General features: G+C 63.7%; 2 protein-coding genes across 2 annotated transcripts; both read right to left on the minus strand.

Moving 5' to 3' along the window:
* Position 1: 1 nt before the first annotated feature.
* CHLRE_14g616501v5 (uncharacterized protein) lies at positions 2 to 6,756 on the minus strand. Its single transcript, XM_043070095.1, has 4 exons — positions 4,693 to 6,756; positions 3,150 to 4,495; positions 2,641 to 2,750; positions 2 to 1,069 (listed from the first exon to the last, which is right to left on the minus strand). Exons 1-4 carry the CDS (start codon positions 6,566 to 6,568, stop codon positions 1,024 to 1,026), a joined length of 3,378 nt encoding a protein of 1,125 aa, XP_042916768.1. The 5' UTR covers positions 6,569 to 6,756; the 3' UTR covers positions 2 to 1,023.
* Positions 6,757 to 6,898: 142 nt separating this feature from the next.
* Positions 6,899 to 16,186, minus strand: CHLRE_14g616550v5 (uncharacterized protein). Its single transcript, XM_043070096.1, has 15 exons — positions 15,838 to 16,186; positions 14,739 to 14,868; positions 14,360 to 14,425; positions 14,033 to 14,130; positions 13,689 to 13,742; positions 13,207 to 13,571; positions 12,982 to 13,024; positions 12,820 to 12,855; positions 12,257 to 12,625; positions 11,979 to 12,081; positions 11,773 to 11,834; positions 11,351 to 11,522; positions 11,030 to 11,094; positions 10,649 to 10,790; positions 6,899 to 10,421 (listed from the first exon to the last, which is right to left on the minus strand). The coding sequence occupies exons 1-15, from the start codon at positions 16,123 to 16,125 to the stop codon at positions 8,581 to 8,583; spliced, it is 3,834 nt and encodes a 1,277-aa protein (XP_042916769.1). The 5' UTR covers positions 16,126 to 16,186; the 3' UTR covers positions 6,899 to 8,580.
* Between the last annotated feature and the right edge of the window lie 49 nt (positions 16,187 to 16,235).

Genomic DNA, 16,235 nt, shown 5'->3' on the forward strand with positions numbered 1-16,235 from the left:
ATGGATGCGGATGTTACAGAGGGGACAGTCCCAGCTCCCGAAGACGCCGAGCCATCACATGCTATCAGGGCCCAACCCCGACTTTGCTGCAAACCCTCCCGCGGGCAAAGTCCGTGTGACTCCGCGCACAGTGAGTCCTAGCCAAGCCTCAACCCGCCAGAGCCCCACCGCTGTGCCTCAACGCCACAAGCCTAGGCACAGGAGTGCCGGGAAACGTCTAGGCCGCAGGACACACGCACAGCGCACGCACTAACCAGGGCGCAAGCGTCCAGGTACTAGAACGGTCGCCCACACGTGCATCCTGCCCACACACAGAGCCACCAACCACGCACAACCTCTCACGGCGAGGGGGGCGGGGAATCAGCGTCATACGGCAAGCGCAAAACCATGCCGTCACCAACAGCCCGAGACATGAAGGGATGCGCAAACGGCACAGCGTCCCAACCCTTTGGCCTGATACCCAAAGTCACAAACGTCTGGAGACGACCCCAGAAGTCAGCTACGACGGCAAGTCCAATGCTCAGCACCCGGGCCGACGGCAGCTTCGCTCGCGCCGCCAACCCGGCCATAACCACACGCTGCCGACCAAAGTCCAGGGCAGACATAGCAGCGAGACACACCACATCCCACACAGGTGGCGCAAGCCCCGCAGGCGGGCGCACTAACCACAACTCCTCACGAGAGAAGGCACTTAGAGCCTCCTCCGGCAGGAAACCCATAGCCATCCCCATACTTTCCCGCAGTGACAGCGCAACAGTGCAGTCCCAAAACCAGTGACGCCGGTCCCCATCCTGCATGTCCACCCCACACGCCCAACACGGGTCAACAGTAACGCCTCGCGCCCGCTCGCTAGCATGCCGTGGAAACGCCCAGCAAGCGTTGGCGGCCACACGCCACAGTGCTTCCTTATGATGATTCTCCCATTTCAGCGACCACAAGCGGGCCAAGGTGCACACGAAGGCCCCCGCCGCCAGGGCAGCCCCCACCCCCGACACACCCGCATCGCACACATACTGCAAATGCTTAGCCTTCAGGGCGGCTAACTGTGGAGCCATTTGTAGCACGGTCCCTGCCTTCACCGTATAGGCAGTGAGCAGGATGGGCGGCCCCCCGCACTGCAACCATCCGAGTCCCCGCACCACCCGTTGCACCGACGCCGCCGTAGCACTCACGACGTCGGCCACCGGGAGCGGCAGCGCGGCGGCAGGCCCCCGAGCCAGCTGGGCCGCACGCGCGGCGGCAGCCCAGCCAGCGGGAAGAAGGGCCACCGCCGCCGCAAACCGGTCGGCCGCCTCTTGAGGCGACGCCGGCCCCGGCAGGGGCGACGGCAGGCGTGCCCGCGTGCTCCAGTGCAGCACCCGCCTCCACACAGCAGTCACATACATATCCGCACTCGCTTCACCAGACCGGGAGCCCTCCGCCCAAGGGCTTGTCAATGCCTGCCGCAGTTCGTTCAGGCCGTCATGCGCTGCAACCAGCTGGCCCACACACGCCAGTCCCGGCAGAGCGAACAAATCCGCGAAAGCCAATTCCCACGTGCGGCCGTCCACACACAGCGCCGGGTTAGCCCACAACGGCACATGACTCACCCACGCGCCCGGCTCGGGCGGCGCCACAAGAGTCACCGCGGGCAATGCAGTCATGGCTTTCAGCAGGCGCGCAAACGGCTTGCCCGCCGGGGTGAGCGGCTTATTCAGCACACGGTCCGCGGCCCCCCGCACCAAGAAACGCAGGGGCGTTGCCGCCGGGTGCACCTGGCGCAGCCACGCCGCCGCGACCCGGGTCCACGGGGGCACGTACGGCAGCAGACCACACACACCCAACACACACCGGACCGCGAGACCGGCTTGCCGCGCTTTCACATGCGGCACCAGCGGCAACAGGCCCGCCCCCCCCACCGCCGGAGGCAGTTGCATAAGGTCAATGGAGAGGCCAACCGGGCGTGCATGTGGGCTGGCATCAAACTGGGCCGGCGACAGTCGCCGATCCACCACCGCCGCCACCCTGGCTAGCAGCCGGTCCACAACGTACAGTTGGGGGAGACCCGCAAATTCCAAATGATACAGGACCTTGCCCAAAGCATAAGCCGACGCCGCGGCCGCCCGACCAAACATGGACACGGGCATGCGCGCGATTTTGCTCAGCACCCCCATCACGGCCTCAAACGTAACTGGTGGGGAGCATGCGCCCCAATCCCCGTAATGCACCCCTAGTGACTTGGCCGCCGGCACCACACGCCAGCCAGGGGGCAGGGGCGGGCCAGCCATGCCGGCCGGCAGGGCGCCAGCACCGCCGACCGTCCCCATCACCATCAGTTCAACTTTAGTCATATTTAACCGTTGTCCAGACGCCCGCCGAAACACATCCATGTCCGCCAGGAACCCCGGCACCGCCTGAAACCCCTCCAGAAACGGCGTGCAATCATCCGCATACTGGGACGCCAGCACCGACGCAAGGTTAGCGAGCACACCATGCCCCCGGCTGCGTAGCCATGACAGAAGGGCTTGTGCCACAGCGAGGTAGAGCAACGGAGCCAACGGGCAGCCCTGCCGCACGCCCGCCATCAACGGCACCCATCCTGACACACGTCCATTCACCAACGCCGCCCCACGTGTATCAGTTAACAGGCGGGACACCCACGTGAGAAAGCCCGCCCCCACGCCCATGCGCTCCAGACACGCGAGCAGAAAAGAGCGGTCCACCGTATCATACGCCTTGTAAAAGTCGAGGAAGGCCGCCACAGCCGGGGCCTTTTTGGCGGCTTTCAACAGGCCAGGAGTAAGTTGGAGCAAGAGGACGTTATCGGCAATGCGACGGTCCGTCAGAAACGCAGTTTGCTCAGGGTCTATGACACGCCCAAACACCGGTTGCAGTCGCAAGCACAACACCCGGGCAAGGGTGCGGTAATCGGTATCCGTCAGCGTGATGGGGCGATAATTAGAGGGCTCGGTAGGGTCGCCCGACTTAAAGAAGAAAGACCACACGCCATCCAGGAGCCCGTCAGGCACCCCAGCCCCCTCCCCCACCGCCGTAAACACATCCGCTAGGACCGGCGCAAAAACACTGTCATAGTGTTGGTATAACTCCACCGGTATGCCGTCAGGGCCCGCCGCGCGCCCAGCCGGCGCAGCGGCTAGCGCCGCGCGCACCTCCGCCGCCGAGACCGCAACCCGCCCCAGCTGATCCGCCTCTTCGGCTGTACACCGGCGCCCGTGCTGTTGCAGCGCATCCAGGACTTGCGTGCGGGCATCCGGAGCGGGCGGCGGCGCGGCACTGACGTCCCTCCAGTACCGCGCCATCACCTGCCCCATGACCGTCGGGTCGGATGTAGTGGTGCCATTGGGCTGTTTCAACTTGGCAATCACGCGCGGCCCACCCGCCGGCCGCAGCATGCGCGTGAGGAGAGGGCAGGGCTTCTCGCCGCCACGCAGCCACGCGTGGCGCGTACGTCGCGCCGCGCCGGCGGCCGCGGCCACGGCGGCCTCCGCCGCCGTGCACCGCGCCCGCACGGCCGCCTGCGCCGCCACCTGCACATCACCGCCAGCCTCCACCGCGGCGGCAGCTGCTGCCGCCGCATCAAGCGCGGCCGCCTCCCGCTGGCTGGCGGCCACACGCCTCGTAACAGCTTCCCGGCTCAGGCGGTTGGCGGACGTGGCGGCAGCCCGTTTAAGGGCCGGCCACCACTCCAGCAGCTCAACAGGATCAGTAGGGCGTGCCGCCAGGGCCGTACCCAGCCAGGCACGGTAGTCACGATCCAAGTCTTTGAAGTCCCGGAAACCGAGGTGGGCCCTGGGCAGGCTCCGAGCGGGTGGCGCGGCTTCAGGCGACGCCGCAAGGGCAACCGTCACAAGCATATGATCGGAGGGCACCCCGGCGGCGACGCCGCACTCCAGGACCTGCGGTTCGAGGCCGCCACTGCACAGAATGCGGTCCAGCCGACTCGCCCCGTGAGGGTGGAAGAAGGTACACACGCGGCGAGCCGGGTGGCGCCGCCGTAACACGTCAATGAGGCCAGGGCACGCCGCCGCCAGCGCGGCGGCTGCGGGTCCGTCGCTGCGCGCCCGGCCAGTGACGGTGTCCAGCGCCACATCTGCCACAAAGTTGAAGTCAGCTGCCAGGAGGTGCTCGCCCGAGCCCGACGCCCGAAGGCCCACCCACTCACGAATGAAAGCCTGCTGCGCTGTGGATGCCAGGGGAAAGTAGGCTGACGTCAGCGTGAAGGTGTGTCCACCCCACTGCAACAGCAAACTAACACCGCGGCCCGCCCACGCGCCAGCCGCCACCGACACGGCAGCTGCGCCGCCAGCGAGCACCATGGCGCCTTGCTGCAGGAGGCTCGACCGAATGAGGATTGCCGTACCGCCAGTAACACGACGGCCCTCCGGCTTCTGGGCCGGCGCCCACCACGCAGTCCACTCGCGTGCATGCAGCCGCTGAGCGGCTGCCGCCAGGTCCGCCGTGACAAGGTCGATGTCCGAGTCAAGAACGTGCGTCTCTTGGAGACAGACCACATCCAGGCGCTGCCGTTCCCAGCAGCTCAGCAGGGCGTGCAGGCGCGAGCACCCCAGGTGGGGCACCCGCTTCCGCAGCCCCCGCACGTTATGCGACCCCACCCGCAAGGGCCGGGGCCCCGGAGCGGCCTGCTTCGGCCGCCGCATTACTGCTGCCCGCCCCCGGGCGGGGCAACCGAGCTAACGTCCATGAAGTCGCCAGGACCGCCCCGCCGGCCCTGACACAGCAGCTTCGCGTTGGCATCCGGCGCTGTCTCCGCATCCCCCAGCAGCCCCTGCCCGACGCCGCCCGCCAGGCCCTCATCACCCACACCACCGTCGCTGCTCCACCCCGTGGGCAGGACCGCCGGGCCCACGATGCCCCCCAAGCCCGCCGTTGACACCGGCGCGGCCGGCGGCGAGGCCGGCTCCACGCCCGCCGCAGCGGTGGCCTCTACGGCGGCCATCGTGCCACTCACGCCTGCTGTCGCGACCACCGCCGCGGCCGCCCCGGCCTCGGCCGCCGCCGGGGTGCCCGTGGCCCCGGCCGCTGCTGCCGCCGCCGCCGCGGCTGTTGCGGCGGCTCGCACCGCCGCCGCCGTCGCCAAGGCCTGTTTGGCCGCCTTGCTCTCCCGGATGGCCAGCGCCAGCGCCGCCTCGCCCGCCGCGGCCGCCGCCTGCGCCTGCTCCCGGCTCCGCTTGGGGGCCGCACGCCGGGCCGCAGCTGCCGCAGCGTCCAGCGCAGTCGGCGTCCGGTCCGGCATCACCTCATCGTCGTCAGGCATCGCCTCCATCGCGTCCTGGTCCACCAGCATGCGGAAGGGGTTGGGGTCAACCACCACCGCCGGCACCACGGCCGCGTTCGCGATCACCGCGGCGAAGACCGCCTGCACCAGCGACCGGACCACCACCGCGTCCGCCTCTGCAGCCGCGGACACCACGCGGCCATGGACCTTCTGCTGCCACGGGCGGGCGTCGCGGCCGCGGCCGCTGCCGTTGCCGTTGCCTCGGCCGTCGAGCCCAAGGCCCGCCGCGGCACCACGGCCGCCACCGTCGCCCACGCCCACGCCCACAGCCTCTGCGGCAGCAGCCGCCGCCGCCTTCAGCACCCCCACAGCGGCGGCATCCGCGCCCGCGGCAACCGCCGCGGTGACCGCCGCAGCCGCGGCCTCCGCCGCCGCGGTCGCCCTCACGGTCGCAGCCGCAGCCGCGGCCGCAGCCGCGGCCGCCGTGGCCGCCGCGTCCGGAGTCGCCGTGGCCGCCGCTCGGGCGGCAGCCGGGGCAGGCGGCGGGCGGCGCACCCGGCGCACCTGGGCCCCCCGGGCCGCCTGCGCGAGGTACCGATCGATGTCCTCCCGCTGGAAGATCACCTGACGCCCCCACCTGCCCAGTCCCACCGCGAAAGCGTCGTCGGCCGATGGCAGGCGCGCGGTGTCGCCCACCTTCACCAGCACTTGCCCACTCTGCAGCACGGGCTGCGAGAACAGGTATGAGAACACGTCCCGCTTAATCTCCTCTACTGGGGTACTCAAGAGGTGCTGCACGAGGTCCCGCTGTAGTCCCTCGGGCAGTCCGTGGGGCAGGCCGCTCACGCGCAGCCACCGCTTGCCCTTGGGGGGCCCCGCCTCCGAGTACTGCGCCTCAGCCTCCCAGCGAAGGCTGGGGATATCACCGGCGGCGGGAGCCACCACGCCGCCGCCCTCGTCCAACAGCTCCGACAGCTTAGGCTCCAGCTCGCACGGGAAGGTGGCATCGAACTGGATGCACACCACCGCCGCTGCGGCACCGCCCCCGCCACCGCGGCTAGTCACCGGGATGCTGAGGCGTTGCGCCGGCCCATCCACGCCGGCCGCCGCCGCCGCCAGCAGCAACGGCTCCCACAGCAGACTAATGAGGCCATTCACCACCGCCTGCCGATTCTCTAGGAAGAAGGCGAGCGACTTGTCGCCCGAGTAAATTGCCCGAAATTTTGTCACGACCCAGTCACCGGCGTGCGCCTCGAGGTACTGTAACACAGGTCGAGGCGTAGGTACTCTCAAGGCCTCAACCAACGGGCCTTTGCGGCGTTTCACGTTCATGTTACAAGTCGGTCTGAACCAAAGTCGGAGCCAAAGTCTGAACCAAAGTCTGAACCAAAGTCTGAACCATTTAGCATATGGAGCAGTTCGGCCGACAGCAGCGCGACGCTGAGGGTGAGCACTGAGCAGTGTTGCACACAGGCGCGTCCGCTAGCTTGTGGGTGCGCCGCACCTTGAGGCCGTATCGGAATCAAAGCTGTGCAGTGCGCGGGGAGCACAATGCAGTTGCGAGTCCCCAACATCCTAGTGCATCTGGGGCAACAGTGGTGCCCATGTAGTCATTAGGAGACTCCGAGTCCGAGGCAGTCAAGGGCTCAAGGCCCACACGCTAATACCGAAGTCTTACAGTCTGTGCTTGGCACGTGCCGTACAGTCCATACTCAATTCTGCCAGACCTGCAGGTCTGAACATTAGGGGGCTCCAGAGAATGAGTTGGGGTCTGCCTCGACACGCTCCCGCTTGTCTCATGGCAGTCTGCAATACTCTTCTTGCGCAGTGAGCATTAATCACCGTCAATCAGGGAACCTCCATCATCGACCCATCTCCGGAGGCAGCTCAAGAAATACGGTACAGAGGCCTCTTATGCTCAATTGCGCTCTCTTAGCCAACTAGCTGCGCAATAGTTCAACCGAGTGGTCAAGTCGCTTGCGCTAATGCAGTCACTGAACAGGCAGCATCACAACTCAAAATGAGGGTACATGCCCGCCTGTGCCGGGTGCCTTGATGTCGTGTTGCAGTGCACATACAACACACATGCATACCAGCCATGTGCGTGTGCTTGTGCGTATTCAGTAGTGAAGACAAGGGCCCGGAGTACCAATATTAACAGTAGTAAAGCCCTGCACTTCCTTACTCGCTCCGCTCGCCCAGCCGCGCCTGCCTCCGCCGGCTGGAAAGCCAAATGAATCACCATGCGTGCCCAATTCAAGCTGCGCTGCACAGGTCCTAGATGCATGTACGGCAGTTAACTGAAGGGCAAGAGAACATGCACCTCCTGATACATAGCATCATCAAGAGCAGCGACTAGCAGCAGTGAGCCAACCAGCAGGCGACAGAGCGCCCATTGCTGCTATAGCACAGCGGTGAAACTATGCATGCGTCCTCCCGTTGTTCTGCACTCAACACCCATACGCTCTGTCAAATACGGTGGACACATATTGGATTATTGGTACTGAGGCGCACACTGGTGGGGCCTTCCCCTTGCCCTGTGGATTCGCATAACACAGTCGTGCTGGCTACATATCGTGTGCGTTCTGTTGACAACCCTTGCGTGTACACAACCTCCCAGCCAACATGTCGAATAGACCAGGCACAAACGCAACCGGTGTCATAAACGGCTGTGAAGAACGACCATCATCCCACACACATGGCGTGAGCACAATATAATTTGCAGTGGTCTCAGTACCGTACAGTCATTGGCGTATTGACAGCAAGCCTCTCTCCCAGACCTGTTGTGCATCAAACGGGAGTGGGTCGAAGTTCCAACGCGACCTCAGCAGCAGTTCGCGGCTACATGGCTGCAGTTTACTTCGTCCCTCAGTCAGTAAAATCTACAGCAGAAACTGCCTATTTAGCGATTTAGCAACGACTGCGCTTGCATGCATTGCTTAGCCCGCCACATCGTGCCGCCACATGCTCGATGCCACGGCGAGCAAATGCAGACACGGGCAGCCCCGCAGCTGTCAACCGCAGATTACGGACCTGCCCAGCTCAATCACCAACGAATCACCAACGAATCCCCCTTCGTGTATCCTCCCTCTCATGTATATAATGACGAGTCGCTCCCACTTCATTGCGGACGTGGTTGCTCTTGTTCCATTTACAAACATGTGGGTCAACTTGCGTTGTACCCCTGCATGCGTTGCTTTGTTTCAAAAGTGGCTTTGACAGCCCTATGTGAATGCTTGCATTCCTTGCGACACGCGGCCCCAAAGGGCCGAGCAATAGCGCACATCTGCATCTCCCCCTAGCTACGACTGCTAAGGTGCACGCTTGCTCGCACTACCTGCCACTCATGCCTTCACAATGTCTACGGCAGGATTGGGCCCATGCATGCGGTCCTTGATCGTGACGCCCGCAGCCTCCGCAGCAGAAAGTGACTGATCCCCGCCAGGCAGGGCAGATGCGGAACCAGCAGCCTCCTCAATTTGCACCGCAACCACTGCAATCGGTTGCGGCTGGGGCGCCGCCTCAGCCGCCGGCATCTTCCAAGGCTGCTGCGTCTCATCACCACCGCCGTTCACCGCCGTACCGCGCTCGCCTGCTGTGCCCGCTGTTGCTGCTGCTGCCGACGCGCTGGCAACAGGCGATGTCGGCCGATTCGCAGCCCCGCCACCGTCAGCCGAAGCTGTGGAGCTGAACGGCCCCAGAGCAACGGCCACATCGCTACACACGGCGTCGTCGGCGCCACTGCCAGTCGTGCCGCCCGCAGTGTTCCTGGGGTTCGACGCCGCAGCCGACTCTGAGTCCGCATTGGAAATGGCAGCGCGGATCAGCATGATGTGCTGCTGCTGCTGCTGCTGCCAGTAGCTCCACTCGCCGGAACCCGCGGGCGCCGCGGCCAAAATTCCGGCGCCGCTGACGCAGCCGCCGCCGGCGGCCGTGCTGGCGCCACCAGCGCCGACCAGACTACTGTACCCACTCAGTCCGCCCAGCGCTGTGGCGGTGGGAGTCATCGAGTGCGCCAGCATGCTGTTGGCGGTGAGGGTGGAATTGGTGGTGGCGGTGTAAGCCGGGACTGTGGCCATGCTTCCTGAGCCGCTGGTGAGCTGCGTGCCCCTGCTGCTGCTGCTGCTGCGGCCGTTGGCAGGGGGTGAAGCAGCCGCCGCCGCCGCCATGCCTATGACGGCACCGGCAGCCATTCCAATGCCGCCGCGGCTGGCAATCATGAGCGCGGCCGGCAACGAGAGGCTCGTGGTGTCCGGGTGAACGGTGGCGCCGCCGTCGCCTTCGTCGTCATACTCCACAGTGTAGTTGTGCGTGGGGGGCTCGGCGGCTGTAGCGCCAGCCGCTAGTGCGGCCACGGCGCCATCACCGCCCGGCGCCGCCATGCAGGGAGCAGCGGCGGCGCCGCCTGCCAGCCGCGGCAGTGACTGCGGCTCATCAAACGTCAGCGCCGCCGGTGCCGAGGTGGGCGCTGCAACGTCGTGGGCTTGATGGCTGACGTTAGCACCGGACCCAGCCGCCTGCTGCTGCCATGCGAGGGGCGCTGCAAGAGGGTCTGCCGATGGTGGCGAGCCTGCGGCTACTGCCAACCGCTCGCCGTAGCCGAAGTCGGTGGCTGGTGACATCCCGCCGGTGGGCGTTACCATCAGTGAAACCATGCCATTGCCCAAGTCCCGCGCTACGGATTTAATGCGGCTCGGGCCGGCGGCGGCTGAGGCTGTAGCATCAGACTCCGGGCGGCTGGCTGTAGCGCCGGGGGATGACGCCATTGCCAAGGTGATTGAGGTGGAGGTCGGGGAAGAGCTGTACATGGTGACACTCGGCATGGGGTGGTAGGCAGCCATGGCCGCTGCGGCCGCTGCAGCCGCTGCCGCATTGCTGCCGCCGCCAGCCCCGTTCGCCAGCTGCACGTTCCGCGCCGCACCGGCCGCACTGCCGGCGGCGGCAGCCGCCGCTAGCGACAGGCGCCCGCGTGCCTCGCGTTGCATGCCCGGCGCGACGCAGGCGGGCGCCCCATCCGCCGCTGCCGCCGCCACCGCCGCCACTGCGCCGCCGCCCAGCGTGGAGTGCAAGGACGGGGGCGGCTGCAGCAGCTCCCAGCTGCCGTAGCTGGCGAGGCTGTTCAAGCCCATGATCTGAGGGCTGCTGCTGGACTGGGCCGGCTCCAGCCAGAAGCACTCCAGAGCGCCTGCCGTCCAAATTCAAGCAGTTGGCAATTTGCGTGCAAGGGAAGGTCTTAGAGCAATGTTGCAGGGGTAAGCCACACGCGGAGGCACTGCCGCCAGTTGCTAAAGAATGGAACTGTACGGTGTGTTCATATTAGTGTGGTCACGGGTTGCGTCTTGTACGGTAATAATGATCCCATGTGCGCAGCCATCCCATCCCAGTCGACTGATTACGGCTGAGAGAACACACCTTTGCCCTTGATGATGACAGGCCCGCGCGAGATGATGTTGAAGGCAGCGGCAGAGGCACAGCCACGCAGTAGCGCGGCAGTTGCCGGTGACAGGTTGATGCGCTGCGGGTCGCTGTTGGACTCCATGCGGCTGGCCATGTTCTGCGATGGTAGGGCGTGTTTGTAAGCGGGCATGAGCAACGAGTCGACATTTTACGATACTTGAGCCACGTACGGCAAGCGCGATATGGCCCGTACATAATGTGGACAAGCTAATAGCGAGAATGATTTACAACGCGCCCTGCTGACAGACGGCACTGTAGCCGGTAGACGGGAGCAGGCAGGTGCGGCAGTGGCGGGCAGGCTACCGGCGCAGAGTGCATCAGCTGCTGCACGCTCACCACCGTGTCGCCGAAGAGGCAGTATCTAGGCATCTTGACGCCGATCACCGCCGCGGCGATGGGGCCTGTGGAAGTGCGTGCACAATGCTCATTGCACAAAGGAGCCATACCGTATCGCTCGTCGCACTGCCGTGTTTCAGTAGCCTCGTAGCCCGCCTCTCTCCATCTATCGTCCCCTCTTCCCTACCTCCCTGAAATAGGTAGATCCCCAGACCCACAGCAGCAGCCGTCCTGTGCCCGTCCCGTGCCTCTACCCAGCTATGGGGCCCTCTCAGCACCTGTGACAGCTCGCTAGCGTTTGCCCGCCGCAGCCCAGCTCACCGCTGGCGAGCCCCACGCGGATGCGCAGGCGGTGCCCCCGACTGCTGGTGAACTCAGTCGTGGCCGCCACCATGTCCAGGGCCATGTGCGCCACACGCTCCGCCGCCACCTCGGGGGGCTCAGCGTCCGGGCAGCCGCCCACAGCCACGAAGGCGTCACCGATTGTCTCCACCTGCAGGCACGGCGGACGCAGTCGTACGCAGGGCGGCACAGCGTGCGTGCGGGGGTGTGTTCGTGGGCGATTGGGTCGCTGGCTGGCGTACGTGCTGTGTGCGTGAGACGGACGCGGCGGAAAGTGGGAGCGAGTGGCAAGGCCGATGCATTGCTGGCAACTAATGTTCACACGAACACGCACAGCGCACACGCAGGGATGCAGCAGGGCCCCAATCCCAGCAACCTACCCTACGAAACCCCATGCGTACCTTGTAACAGCCATTGCGCTCACAGATCTCGTCAAATATCGTGTACAGCTCGTTCAGCATCTCTGTGAGGTAGACGGGTTGCGCACGCAGAAGGTCAAGTAGGTTTGTCGCCGCCGCATGCACCCGTAGGTCTGGATCACGTCCTTGACTCGGAAGCTTCCCCTTATTTATTCCCCACTACCGTAACCCCACACGCAGCAGCTTACCCGCCACCTCAATCGGCTTCATCTGTCCCGACAAGGTGGTGTAGGCCACAATGTCCGTGAACAAAATGGTGACGCTGTCAAACTCCTCTGAGAAGTTCTTACCCTACGAGTAATACCAACGAGCGAGGCCGGGCATTGCTGAGCTGTCGCACTAAATTGTCAGAGGAAAACAGCAGCACACGGGCACGTGAGCCGGCAGCCTTTGGAAACATAGCAAAATTGCCGATCCGTGCGTGAGCACTGCACAGCCCTGTCCTCCCGCTCCAAACCGGCCCCACCTGCTGCAGCGGCGCCAGAACCTTCTTTGGAAACATCGCTTCCAGCAGCGATCGGTGCCTATTGCTGCTGATCAGCAAGCCAAACAGCAACCCCGACACAACGAAGCTGCCCACCACCACCAGCGCCAGCAGGCCCGCGCGCCAGCGTGGCTGCCAGCCGCCGGCCTTGCCCAGGTACAGACGCCACAGCGCATTGGGCAGCACCACCGGCACCGACACGCAGGGGCCGCCCGACCCAGAGTCCGTGCCGTCCGGGGAGTCCGCGATGGAATCGCAGGTGCCGCTGCCGACACTGCTGCCGTTTACGGCACTGCTTGCCAGCTGGGCCTCGGTGCCGTTGTCATACACCCGCGTCAGATGCCATGGGCCCTACATGTTTGGGCGGGGGCCAGTGAGCTCGACGAGGCACGCAAGGTACACCGATGGTGCATTGGAAGACGCCAGTCACCCATTGAGAGACCGGCGGCCCTGTCTGTTAGCGGCAGCTATCTAGCATTAAACCTTGACTCGCCGCTATCTGCAACTGGGTACCTGTGCCACAGCCCGCCCACACCCCAGCTCACATACTGGCTTAGCCGCTTCATTCGCGCGTCGTTGCCCTGCACGCATAATGAGCAGACATAAAGAATGCCTGCTGAGTGGACAGCCGCTAGCATGGGGTTATCATCTGAGCGGTGCACTTCCATTACTGCTGATTGCCGCTTCACATCATGTTTCACGCGCACCTGAAGGAGTCCGTCCAGACGCGCTAGGCCTTGAGCGAAGCCCCTGTCAAGCAACATGGACAACAGGTACAGATACCGAACCGTCAGCAGAAGAAAAATGCCAAGAGCAACCTCCGTTCCTACCTGTGCACACAGAGTTCCTCTCCACTGAATTCATCAGCGGCATTGCCCCGACCTTCTCAGCTATTACTCTAGGGCAACCCGGCCACCCAATCGAGCACGCACCAAAAGCGCTTCCCAGTCGCCGGATCATAGCACAGTGTTCCCGGGCAGTCGGCCCGCGTGGTGTTAGCTCCAAACGTTGGGTCACACTGCCCTGTTCCATTGCCGTATGTAGGCGTCTGCTGCCGGCTGCTGGCATTGCTACTGTCGTTGTTTGAGGCCAGTGCCCAGCCGGCGGCGCCAGCAGGTGGCGTTACGAACACCGGCTGCCGCAGCACGACACCGTAACCACCTTGCAGCAATTTGTACGGCCCGGAGACGGTTAGATTGCCGAACGCAATCGCCCGTAGCGCGTCCTCGCGCCGGCTGGGGTCGGCTAGCAAGTCGTGGCCTATTGCGGCTTCGTTGCCGGCCAGCGGATATATGGCCTGCGTTTGTACATGTCGGGCGCACGTGTCATTGCATTACGGCTACCACGGCGCGGAGCGCCGGAGCCGGGTTTTACATCGTCTCATGAACGTCCAGGAAAGCAGCAGCGAACTCACCTGGTTGACTCCGTTCGGTGCGAGCTGCAGAGACGCTATCATTCCGGGAAGCACCTGCGATTACGCAAGCGGAAGGTTGCGGCATGAGCAAGCCGTCGATTAAGTTGGATAATCTTTGTTTGCACAAGGCTGAATACCGGTAGTTGTCGCAAGCGGCGATGGATGTCAGGTCAACCCGAGCTGTAGTGTCTCCCTCTCCCGTTGCAAATCCCGCACTACGCAAGGCAAGGAAGTGGAGCGGTGCCAAGTAGAGAGGCACTGGATAGGAGCAAGGTCCCGCTCATAAGTACCGGTACCAAGAGCCTGCCACATGTGCGTATTGACGTGGGCCTATTCACACCAACCTTGGATAGCAGTCGCGACGCAACGAACTCAAAGCTTTGCAAGAGCGCTGGGAAGTACGGCTGCTGTTGCACTTGAATCTCCATGGTGATACTGGGGCCTGCACGAAAAGGCAGTCAGCAGCGCTTTTACTCTTGGTTGTAACAATCACATTCCGCTTTGCGGGCGTCTTGTGTCGGCTGTGATTAGGTGCCCCCATATCACCAGCTGCGGGCCCTGCCTGCTAACACCCCTGGGGAGCCCGCACGAATGCCATTGTCATGCACTTCCCGCCCTCTGTTTTGTGCGCATCATATGATCATATTGTTTACTGCATGACTACCACTTACTAAAGGCCTGTTGCATCTGCAGCTCAACATGCCGCGCCGCGTCCGCGACAAGCTCTTTGGCCACCGCTGCGGGCCATTGCAGAGGGTGGTGCACAGGCGGTGGGGGCGGACTTTGATAAGTGGTCCAAAATAGAGAACATCCTCTGGCGCCGCACAATTCGCCTAATTCAACTCCAGTTCTGCAGACAATGACCTGACCAACATATCATAGCTGAAAATCGAGGCGCTCTGTCTGACCTCAGTCGCGGCAGCCCGACCTGCACATTGCTTGGCACCCTTGCTTGCGCGCCGACGCATATGGCATTGGCACCGTACCTACCACCCAAACACGATCCTATTGGCCCAACCCAGAGCTACCGGCGCGTCCATTCAAACCCACCTTGCTCAGCCTGCACGCTTTGTTGCGCCGACATGAGAACCCCAAAGATGCCCAGGCCACAGCAAAGCACGAAGAGCAGCAGAGGGCCCAACAGCACCATCGGCGCGTCGCGGACCACTTGCCAGATCACCTGCGACGGTACGCACGGGGTAATGGTTAAGGTCGCCGTGTGCTCGACAGCGCACTGCTTGGGGCAGTTTGCTTGGGGCAGGCCGTAAACGGGTCAGTAGCATGTCCCGATTGATGTGCCACCCGCCTCCCAGCACAGGTAACCCAGCATCCCCAGAACCATTCTTAGTTCCGGACAGGGGGCCGAGACATCGTGAAGTGGTTCCCGCAAACTTATAGATATGCCCCGCAGGCCACACTGCACCGCACAACACAGCAAGGCTGTGCAGGAAAACATGCGAAAGGTAGTAGCGGAGCGTCGCACCGCATCACATACACAGTCGTGCGGGTTCCTTCCCTTGTGCTCTCGAAGACAGCTGGAGCAAAGTAAGAAGACCCCGTAGCCCGTCCAACCCGACCAGCGCCTGCGACGCATCTCGGACCGGGCCGGCTTGACAGCCGGGACACAGCGCCTAGGACCGAAGGGCTGTGCCTACCAGGGGGGTGAAACCGGACCTGCGGAATCCGCTGTGCCTACTGTCAACTTCCCTTGGCATCCAGGCAATTGCTACCCATAATCGGTGAACTAGGTTTCCCGCGCTGCACAAAGTGCAGGGCCGCACCGGGATGGCCCTTGGAGTGCAGGACTGCAGGATGCCTGCTACCAGAACCGCCAGTGCCTTGTGCCCCACCGCTGACACCACGCTGTTTAGTCATATAGCCCCACGCCCCATACCGCTTCCGTGCGCATACCATGTACGCCAAACCCCATCATCACGGCCAAACGGTGCGATACCAAGTAGGCAGTCGTCACCCCGGGAGGGGGAAAGTTGGCTGACCACGGCGGCTCCCACTGCCCAACAACCCAGTGACCAAACCCACCATCCCACACCGCCATGATAAAATCAATTGTATGACAGAAGTTTCAGTGCGTGTCACAGATGGCGAAGCGAAAACCACGCTGTGTGAGACACGATGATGCACCACTCACCAAAAGGGAATAGCGAGACCAAGGCTGCACACGCTGCTTGCGTGAAGGCGATATCGTCAGATTTCCAATCTTCCTGTGCGCTGCGAAATTCCTTTGGCGGTGCGCTTGCCGCGCGGCTACCGAAGGCGACGGTGGTCCTGCTGTGCTCACGCGCGATGACATCGCACGGAACTGGTCGCGACCTCCACGACCATACCGCGCTTCCCCCAACACACTGGCCTCGGTACTAAGACACTGCCGAGCTTGCGCAAACTCGGCAGCGCTGCCAGCCTCCTCATCATCATGCATTGTTGCGAAGGCTGTTAGGATCTAAACATTGTATGAGCCTGCGCGCAGCAAGACAAGAATCGATGACACGTTTGCAAAGGTTCGGCTGCACGAACCCAGCACAATGCAGT

This window comes from Chlamydomonas reinhardtii, chromosome 14 (genome assembly GCF_000002595.2).
Source record: "Chlamydomonas reinhardtii strain CC-503 cw92 mt+ chromosome 14, whole genome shotgun sequence".
Lineage (NCBI taxonomy): Eukaryota > Viridiplantae > Chlorophyta > Chlorophyceae > Chlamydomonadales > Chlamydomonadaceae > Chlamydomonas > Chlamydomonas reinhardtii.

Excerpts from the sequence above, each read along its gene's own strand:
- CHLRE_14g616550v5 (XM_043070096.1), bottom strand. The coding sequence starts at position 16,125 with ATGCATGATGATGAGGAGGCTGGCAGCGCTGCCGAGTTTGCGCAAGCT. Across the intron at positions 14,869-15,837 it reads GGTCTCGCTATTCCCTTTTG|GTGATCTGGCAAGTGGTCCG; the intron begins GTGAGTGGTGCA and ends GTACCGTCGCAG. Across the intron at positions 10,791-11,029 it reads GCCTCTTCGGCGACACGGTG|AACATGGCCAGCCGCATGGA; the intron begins GTGAGCGTGCAG and ends CTACCATCGCAG.
- CHLRE_14g616501v5 (XM_043070095.1), bottom strand. The coding sequence starts at position 6,568 with ATGAACGTGAAACGCCGCAAAGGCCCGTTGGTTGAGGCCTTGAGAGTA. Across the intron at positions 4,496-4,692 it reads TGGCGACTTCATGGACGTTA|AGACGCACGTTCTTGACTCG; the intron begins GCTCGGTTGCCC and ends TCTGTCTCCAAG. Across the intron at positions 1,070-2,640 it reads GTGGGGGCGGGCTTTCTCAC|GGACCGTGCTACAAATGGCT; the intron begins GTGGGTGTCCCG and ends CGGTGAAGGCAG.